The sequence below is a fragment of the Elgaria multicarinata genome, chromosome 1 (genome assembly GCF_023053635.1).
Source record: "Elgaria multicarinata webbii isolate HBS135686 ecotype San Diego chromosome 1, rElgMul1.1.pri, whole genome shotgun sequence".
Lineage (NCBI taxonomy): Eukaryota > Metazoa > Chordata > Lepidosauria > Squamata > Anguidae > Elgaria > Elgaria multicarinata.
The window spans coordinates 111,906,313-111,915,646 of record NC_086171.1 but is presented as its reverse complement, the minus strand read 5'-3'; the positions used below and the strand labels follow the sequence as shown (position 1 = coordinate 111,915,646).

The 9,334-nt window shown below is 42.7% G+C and overlaps 1 protein-coding gene across 1 annotated transcript; it reads right to left on the bottom strand.

The window, feature by feature from the left end:
• Positions 1-2,076: 2,076 nt before the first annotated feature.
• Positions 2,077-8,812, bottom strand: RGS1 (regulator of G protein signaling 1). Its single transcript, XM_063117263.1, has 5 exons — positions 8,669-8,812; positions 8,213-8,299; positions 5,194-5,255; positions 3,785-3,948; positions 2,077-3,215 (listed from the first exon to the last, which is right to left on the bottom strand). The coding sequence occupies exons 1-5, from the start codon at positions 8,785-8,787 to the stop codon at positions 3,030-3,032; spliced, it is 618 nt and encodes a 205-aa protein (XP_062973333.1). The 5' UTR covers positions 8,788-8,812; the 3' UTR covers positions 2,077-3,029.
• Positions 8,813-9,334: the final 522 nt, after the last annotated feature.

The window sequence follows — 9,334 nt, the reverse complement described above, 5'->3', positions numbered from 1 at the left end:
TCTATAAGTAAATTTTAACTTGGTGTTTTAAATTTGTAATTTTGCATTGCTGCTGTTTTTATCTGGTTGACCTTTTATATTGTATTTTATATTATGGTTTTATACTGTTGTTTTATACTTTGAATGGTTTAAATTTTTGTGAACTGCCCAGAGAGCTCCGGCTATTGGGCGGTATAGAAATATAATAAATAAATAAATAAATAAATGGAATAAATAAGATGTGTATACTTAGGATGCTGGAAAGGAAAACCACCACAACAGCAATAATTCTGCAGGCTCCAAGGTTTTGTTGTTTCGTGCGACTTCAGATTCAGGAGCAGGCCTGTACAACCTGTCAGCCGCCAAGCCCAGTCCTGCATCTTAGGCCACAGCTAGACCTAAGGTTTATCCTGGGATCATCCAGGGTTCGCTCCTGCCTGAGCACTGGATCCCCTGTGTGTCACCTAGATGAACAGGTTTGACCCCTGGATGATCCAGGGATAAACCTTAGGTCTAGCTGTGGCCTTAGTGTACTCAGAGCTTATTACCCGCTTAGGGTGGCCCCTTGGGCATCACCGAAAAAGAGGATAAAAGAGGACACTCATTTGCATAATGTGTCATATGCCAATGTATGTATGAAGATGGAAAAGATGGAAGTAGTTACTGTAATTTAAATAGATATACGATACATCCCATAGTGGGGGGAGACAGTGGCCAGTTGACCTGTGTATGTCTGCTCATTCAGCTGATGTCTAGGTGCTAATTGTTAATGGGTAACTTAAGGTTCTTGGTCTTCAAACAGACTTTGGCTTGGTCAGCCCTTTAAATAGAGGACACCTTCAAACAGAGGACTGTTCTCTGTAAAATAGGGCCCATAGTTACCTTATTCACCCTCCCCTCAAAGTCGTTGCTAATAACAGAGAGAACACACTCACAGAAGTACAAGTGGTTTGTGATATTGTTATTTAGTGGTCATTTGCCATTTAATTTAAAATTGACAATAAATTAAATAATAATATGTTTCATGTCAACTACTAAAATAGTTCTAGCTTATATCCACAGGAAACAGGATTTCAGTCTGTTGGGGATTCCTTTCAGAGTCGCATACAGTGCACTCAGTGTCATAGAGCCACACAGATCTTCATGCACGATAGATGAAATCCTTTACGCTTGAGGGCAGCCATCGCAGGTTTGAGTGGCAGGTTTGCAATTCCTAAGCACATTGGCTTGGATCCTAAGATAAGTAATCTTAAGGAAGTTCACAGAAGGACAACTTTCTACCCTTTCTACCTCCTGAAAAACCTCTCTGGAGGGTCAGTGGCCCCTCCTGAACAATTGTCACAAAATTGGATGGGTGTTTGGCCAATTTGGCATGATCTGCCCTTATCCATAAGACCTCAATGCTCTATCCCATGCTATTCATAGCCCTCAAGTTGGGGAAGACGACAACAAATGACTGTTAGGGGAGGGACTGGGGAAACGTTCCTTCCATGGACTTCCTTAAGTTCACTTATTTTCAGATCAGAGCCATTGTCAGTATGGAAGATCAGTTTTGTTTCTTGTTGCAGAGTGGCCCTTCTGCCTGGTCAGTTCAGGGATCCTTCCATCTCTCTTACAAGAAGAAAAGCCTTTGAAGAAACCCAGGCTGGTGGGGTGGCGGGAATGGAATTCTTCTATCCTTCCAGCGATCCTGACCAGGCTCATCAACTTTCTGAGAGGCACAGTGGATGCATGGTTCTGATGTAGGCCACCCTTGTACAGCCTCTTCATCTCCTGAAAAAAAGTAGCAGGGCTACCTGGATGTCTAGAAATGTGATACTTCCTACTGTCTCTCTCAAGGGGCAGAAAGTGGAATCAGGAGTCCAGCCAGAGGAAAGGCAGATGAGTAAATCACAGATGAAAGAGAAGTGGCCACAGCTTAGCTTCAGAGGAGAAGCTTCTCCTTGGCCACAAGGCTTATCCCTCTGGAGAAGCTGAACATCTATACAATAAGAGCCTGGAGAACAGGGGCTGGCTGGCTATATATCCTGGTACCTCCAAGCATCAGTGCTGCAATAGCGGCAATGTTGAACCATGGTTAGAAACTGGGGTTGCAAATGCCTTGACTTGAAGTGTTACGTCTTAGTTAAATATTCCCAGCACGGCCTTTTAAAATGCTGCTGCTGTTGTCAGTATGGATGCATTTAACACTGGATGGGACAACTTGCAGCCTGCCAAACTCAACGACAGACATGTTGTGTGGTCAGTTATGTGTTATGGGACAGGACTGCAGGGGCTCAAACATTGTTGAGCACCTGTTTGGTCACCACACATCACAGGTCAATGGTGTTCAGCTTAGTGGGTCACAACCTGTGCAAACTGGATTAAAATTTGTCTCCAAACCCCTAGTCAGAGATAAAAAAAATTACAGATTTTCCTTCTCATAAGCTACTCTGATTCTTAACATTCATGTTGTGGAGCACACTGAAGTTGGAGCTGATGTGTGTTGCCTAGGTTGATTCGAGGCTAGTTCACACATGCACGTTTCTTCCTCAATGACTGCTTGGAGCATCGAGGGATATGCATATGTGCATGGGCCACAAGAGGGAGGCCTTGCACATCAACTCCTAATACTTCACAGGCAATGCTTGTCAAGGGACTCAGTTCATATGTTCAGTTGCAATAATCAAGTGATAAGAACTCAAGTGACACACATAATGCATGGCTCTTAGCAATAGCATGAATAGAGACACACATCCTTCTCACATGGTGACACTAGCGATCATTGCTGAGAGAAAGAACATGATAACATGAGTAGTGGTCCTTAGTTCAGTGGTGCCAGGACAATATGGATTCTCTTCCTTTCACTCTCTTCTTGAAAAACATCATCCAGACATGCTCATCTGGTTGGGATGTCTCTTGCAGACTAGCTTATGTTCTGACAGTTCCAAACTCTCCATTCATTCTCAGTTCCAACAGTTCCCATTTTGTGTGGTGAACTCCAGCCACACCTGAACTACTTTCAATGCCAGAGAAGCTTCAGATCTCATCCTTGGCTCTCACTAGAACCCTCACTTGAGACTGTTGCACTGAACTTTACTTAGGAGGTTATGATAGAACCTGGACTTGAGGAATCTCGGATAGGAGTCCCTTTCCATCAGTAAATACACAAGTCTCTGGGCCTCGTCAAAGCTTGAAGGTGTTGGATCCTGAGCCTTCTCAGCTATGGATTTTCTTGTGTGAAAGTCAATGTTGACCTAGGGAGAACAAAATTGGACTTCAGCATCTTTTAAACAGCATCTTGTTGACACTGTCATTCCTCATAATGAAGTACAAAGTCTTGCTTATAGCCATATATCCAAAATGCATATAATTACTGCTAAGCAACTACTCTTAGCACTGCTTCCTACCCAGTGTTTTTATTCATCCTACATAAGGAACTTTGATGTGTATCTGTGGCCTTAGCTAGACCTAAGGTTTATCCCAGGATCATCCCGGGGTCATCCCTGCCTGCTCCCGGGATCCCCTGTGTGTCATTTACATGAACAGGAATGACCCCGGGACGATCCCAGGATAAACCTTAGGTCTAGCTAAGGCCTGTGTCTTCTAAGGATACCACTACTTCACACTTCATCTAGCAGGCACATAATATGTGGTCCTTTGCTACACATGAATAGAGGTACACACTGAAACACAACAATGCTATAAAATAAATGAAGATGTTTTTAAATAAATGTCTCCTCATGTGAACTTGACTCTACCAGTCAAATTATAGACATTAGAAATTGCCATGTACTGTATACTTTTTCCTTGACTTATAACTTACTTGCTTTTTAGCATCTGAGTGAACGTACTCCTTGTAAATCTTCTCTGCTTTGCCATGTAAACGATCAGCTTGGGTTTTCTTGTAGTCCTCACAAGCAAGCCAAAACTCAATGTTTTCATCACTGAACTCGGATTTCAGAAATTCTCTGAAAACTTCTTGACCATCTGCAATGAACAAAAACACCAAACTGGTTTGAGCCATATAACTGGGGAAGACAAAATAAAAACAACAAGTGTGATTATTCTAAGGTGATTTAGCTCCAAGCCCTTTCTTTCCAGGTCAAGTGGCGACATAATATTTGGGAAGGGATATTCCCAGAAGTAGCACTATAGGTGTGGAATACTCCCATCCTCTGGGAAGGCTCACCAAGCCAATGAACTGCTCAGTTTTTGGTGACATTTTAAGCAAGCTTTTTTTGTACTACAATTTGTATCTCCCCCTTTGTCCAAGGAGCACAACATGGCCTAAATGGGGAAGAGAGATCTGAAAAATCCCATTCAGCTTTCTTTCTTTCTTTCTTTCTTTCTTTCTTTCTTTCTTTCTTTCTTTCTTTCTTTCTTTCTTTCTTTCTTTCTTTCTTTCCCCAATTCACACTTCACAGAATGTGGACCTGAAAAACTTGTGAGTGACTGAACAAGAAAAATATGCATTTGGAAAATGCATACATTTTGTATTCGTTTGAAGAATACATATAACAATGTGCATAGACATGGTTTAATCAATGGAAGAAATATGTGTACATTTAAAAAATGTGCAGAATTGGGAAAATATGTGCAAAACACACAAAAAACAAAGCTTGCAATCTGTTGCAGACGTCATTGAGAACAGGATTTGAGGTGGAATTTGGAAAACCTTCACAACCTCTGCAAATTTGCCTATCCCTAAAATGGGGTGATCACATGTTGCTCTCACCAAATATCTTGTTAGGTTGAAAGATTGTGACCAGTGGTAGTGCAGCTAGGTAATTTTGGTCTCTGGACATAATGGTCTTACAGCCTGCCTGCCCCACATCTCTTTAGATGGTAATGTGTATTACTTCACTTATTGCAAGATGTGGTAAGCCAGCCTTGCTCCATTTGGGAGCCCTCCGGCTCATTCTGCTGAGAAGGGGCTGGCATGTCTGCCCCAAATTCCTGCCCTAATAGCACCACTGGACTGGCTCAGAGCCATCCAGTGAGCTTCATGGCTGAATGTGAGCTTGATCCCAGCTCTCCCTAGTCCAGAAGCAAGTACTCCATCCATCTATTACCATGCCTGGACATTCTGAATAATGGCATAGCTGCCTTGGAAGATGCTACTTAACCGAGTCATAATTATTTTGAAAGTGACAATTCTGTTCTTTTGCTCCAAGGCTGTCCTTCTGAGATTACATCCTCCAATTCATAAAGCTGCTATAAGAACATACTTACACTGGGTTTCCAGAAGCTTTTCTAGAGACTGGGACCACTGCATCACTTCTTCTGCAGAAAGCCTGAAACAACAGAAATGATTTTAACTGCAAGAAACCTCAAACATGACTTTGAAATGCAGTGGCCTCCTCTGGAAAAGATTGAGTGGTTATTTTTGCTTTTTTGGGTGGTGATGATGATGGTGGTGATAGTGGTGGTGAAAAAAATTCCAAAGATATATTCATGTGTATATAGAGATGATAAAATCTATAATGAGTGTCATCAGATGGGTGGATTTTCAGGTTTCCCTATCGTTGCTATGGCCTCCTGCTGCTAACGCACAATAGCGATGGTCTCTTTACGCAGGAAGAGAACTGCAGAAGGGGGGAAGGAGTTAAAGCCCTCCTGCTCAACATGCTAGTATTGGGAACACTGCAGTTACTCTAGAGTAAAAAAGAGAGATGGAGGCCTCATCTACACCAAGCAGGATATTGCACTATGAAAGCGGTCTGAAAGCGGTATATAAAAGGCAGCAGCCACACCAAGCAGGATGTAGTGGTATGAAAGCAGTATATGGAATGTGTCAATGGGCCCCAATAGTTGTCAGTGCACTCCAATTCCACTATAAAGCAGTAGCATGGCTCCTGCCTTTTATATACCACTTTCATAGTGGAGTATCCTGCTTGGTGTAGATGAGGCCGGGGGAGAGAGAGAGAGAATAGACATAGCTGCTAGCTACATCTTTAAAGTAATACAGCCTTCCCAAATCAAGTACCCTCCAGATGTTTTGGACTTCAGCTCTCATTAGCCCCAGCCAGCATGGCCAATGGTCAGAACCCTGAGAGATGTAGGCCTTAGATAGACTGGGCAAAATCCCAGGGAGAACCCCAGGATCGTCCCTGAGCATCCACATGATGCACAGGGGATCTCAGGATCAGGGAGGGATGATCCCTCCCTTGCCTCGGGATCTTGCCCTCCCCTTTGGGCCCACTTTTTCTGCAGTCCCAGGCTGAGCCCAAGACTGCGGAACATGTGCCCTATTTCCACAGCTTGACCCTGCTCCGCGCGATTCCTCGTGCGGAGCCGGGAGCTGCACCCATCGGGGATAGGGTGGGGGGAGCAGGGAAATTAAATTATTATTTTTAAAAAAGGACCTACCTTTGTGCATGACCATTCATGCGCTCCTGTTTCTTTAAAAAATTAAAAAATCGCGGGCGCAACACCTCTCTTCCTGTGGTCGTTGCACCTCACGTGTAAATGGAGGAGGGATCTCACGTTAATTACAACGCGAGATCTTCCCTCCTCCATCGTGGATTATGAGGTAGGTCTAGCTAAGGCTAGAGAAGAGTTCAAAGCACAGACAGATATTATTGTCACAAAACCTAGTTGGATTTTTGGCTCTCTTATCTGTCTTCCTGTAAATCTGGGTCCTGAAACTCTGCCACTTTATCTGCAGAGGTTGATTATCATTTATATCAAATCTAGAAATAGAAGACATTGCCCACAGTTAAAAAAAAAAAAAACATTGTAAAATTTAAACTGTCACAGCAGCAAAATAATTTGATGGCCAACTGTGACAGTGGCCTAAAAAGGCCAAATTTAGCTTTCAAACAAGGCACATGAATTTCAGCAGCAAAATGCTGATCATTTTGCCACTGCTCAGGGGTGGCAGGGTGGCGGTAGCAAAGGCCACGTGTAAGTCTAGAGGAGGAGCTTGTAGCTTATGGGCCTGTTTTATCAGCTGCATGACAGGCACAAGCTCAACAAGCAGGATATGACACTTTGGAAATGGTTTGAAAACTGTATCTAGAGTGTGTCCTGGGCCCCAACAGTTGTCACTACTGTTATAAACTGTTTTATAGCAGTAGTGTAGATCCTGCCTAGGTTTGACTTTTGTTGGCTGTCTTAGAACTACTAATCTGGCAAAAAACAACAATGACAGCACTAGTTATTCAGTTTAAAAACAAACCAGAACCAAACCCAAGTGTGGGTGGACCTGATCTGGATTGAGATCCCAACATATGGAGAGGGGAGGTTTAAGAATCCCCACTGCACTGTGATCCTAAAGAAAACCCTTCCATGCTGCAAAGAATGATAGGGGGGGAAAAGCTCCTGTTGGTGCCACTAGGTACTTCTTTTCCTAACCGTTTGTGGCATGGTATGTGGATATGTGTGATTACACACACACACACGCACACACCACACACACACACATCCTCAGAATCTCAGTGGGGGAGGGAAGGGTTAAAGTGTGATTAAAAGCTAGATCATCTCCCCACCACCACGAGGCCTTAATTTTACATGTTAAAAAATCCGTCATTACTGCAAGTGATACATTTCACTTCACATGTGGTTAGGCCCTGGGCTTACAAGGACAGCTTTCTGAGCATGTCAAGATCTGTAAGCATGGATGTTTTTTTTTTTTTAGCAGCTTGGAGGTGGGGTGGGGGACTTTCCTAAAATCTCCATTCTTGCTTATGGCTATGTGGGGCTCTTAGCACAGAGACGTTCAGCTTGCTGGCAGATGCTGAATGCTCAGGAGACCACATGGCATATTGTGGTCCCCTGAGCATTCCAGGAAGCGTGGTTGGTTTGAAAGCCTCTGTGCCAAGAGGCCCACGATACTGCCACAGCACATGGGGCATTTTTAGATTTTAAAAATACCATAGATAGAAAACCACTCGCATACCTCCTCTGCTTAAAAGGTAAATGGAACCCCCATGAAAAAATCCTTTGGAATTCTCTTCCTCCTCAGCCTCTTTTGCTGGAATATTCATGTTGTGCCCACCCCCAACAAATTGGTGCAAATGACAGACTTAAAATATTCAGCATAGCAGTAATCCAGCCAGTTCCGTGGGGCTTAGCTAAGCATTGTGATATGATTGGAGATGCCTGCCTGTATGTGATCTTGCATTGAATATGTGCATTTTGTTCGCTGCTCTGACTTGCCGGATTAAGGTGAGAAGCAATCACATGTGAGAAGAGGCTCCACATTATTATATTAAATAATATTGCTATAATGTTACCATAGAATACTTACATTACAGCTTTGGAGCTGGAATACTTGATGTCAGCGGCTTCTATGTGTGGCACAAGAGACATCAAATAGTTTTTCATTTCTACACCCCTGAAACCAATGATAAAACATATTCAGTAGTTTATTCCTTACCTTCCTCTTTGAAGAGCAATACATGTCTTAGAATGTAAAGTTAGATTGTTGAAAGCGACAGGACTAGCTTTCATGGACATCCATGGAAACACATGTCAAGTAAACGTGCGGCAAAGTGCTTAGTTAATGGTGGTGGTGGGGTGTTACATGGCTTATTTTTATGATGCTGTATCTCTGCTTATCATTGAAAAATAACTGTATTCCAGGCCATCTTAAAGTTCGACACTAGTAGAATCCTGATGGAGTATATTCTTTGGCTAATGAATATGAGTAACTTCTCAACCCATTTTTGTGTAAAAGCCATTTTGCAAGTGCAGCTATACTTACAATGCTTTGCTCTTCTTTTTAAGATCTTTGCCTTCTGCAACCTCATGGTTGTCTTTTCTCATTTCAGATGAGTTGGTGTGCCACAAGAAGACCCACGGCATTTTCTTGCTGTCTTTCATGGGACTGCTGTCTTTGTACAGTTGTAAGCCCTTACAGGTCTGATTCTGTTCACTCTTCCGATGGCCTTATATATTGACGCATGTCAGCTGCCTTGTAAGAAAAAGATCTGTTTGTCGCACACTGTTACCACAAACTTGAGGCACTTCCTTTTTCTTCTTCTTCTTCTTCACTGTCTAATGACGTGTGTCAGGTTTTGTTTTGAAAAAAAGTTAAAGCGGCTTTATGGTTGTGGTTAAACTCAATGGGAACAGGTCTCTTTGGAGACAAAACATATCAAAGGATAAGCAAATTATTAAAAATAAAACAGTTCATTCAGTTCAGTTGTTACAGGAATTGTCATTGTGTTGCAGCTGTCAAAGTGGAATCCGTTGATTTCAGGAGAAGACAGCTGAGCATATGCTCAAATCCCCAATATAGGATATAGGTTGTTTCCAGACAGATAGCTCCTACTGCTACCATTTAAAATGCATTGTGCAGCCATTATATCATTGCTTCCTTAATGGATTGTTTGTCAGTGAAAAAGAAGACAGAAATAGCAGGGGGAAG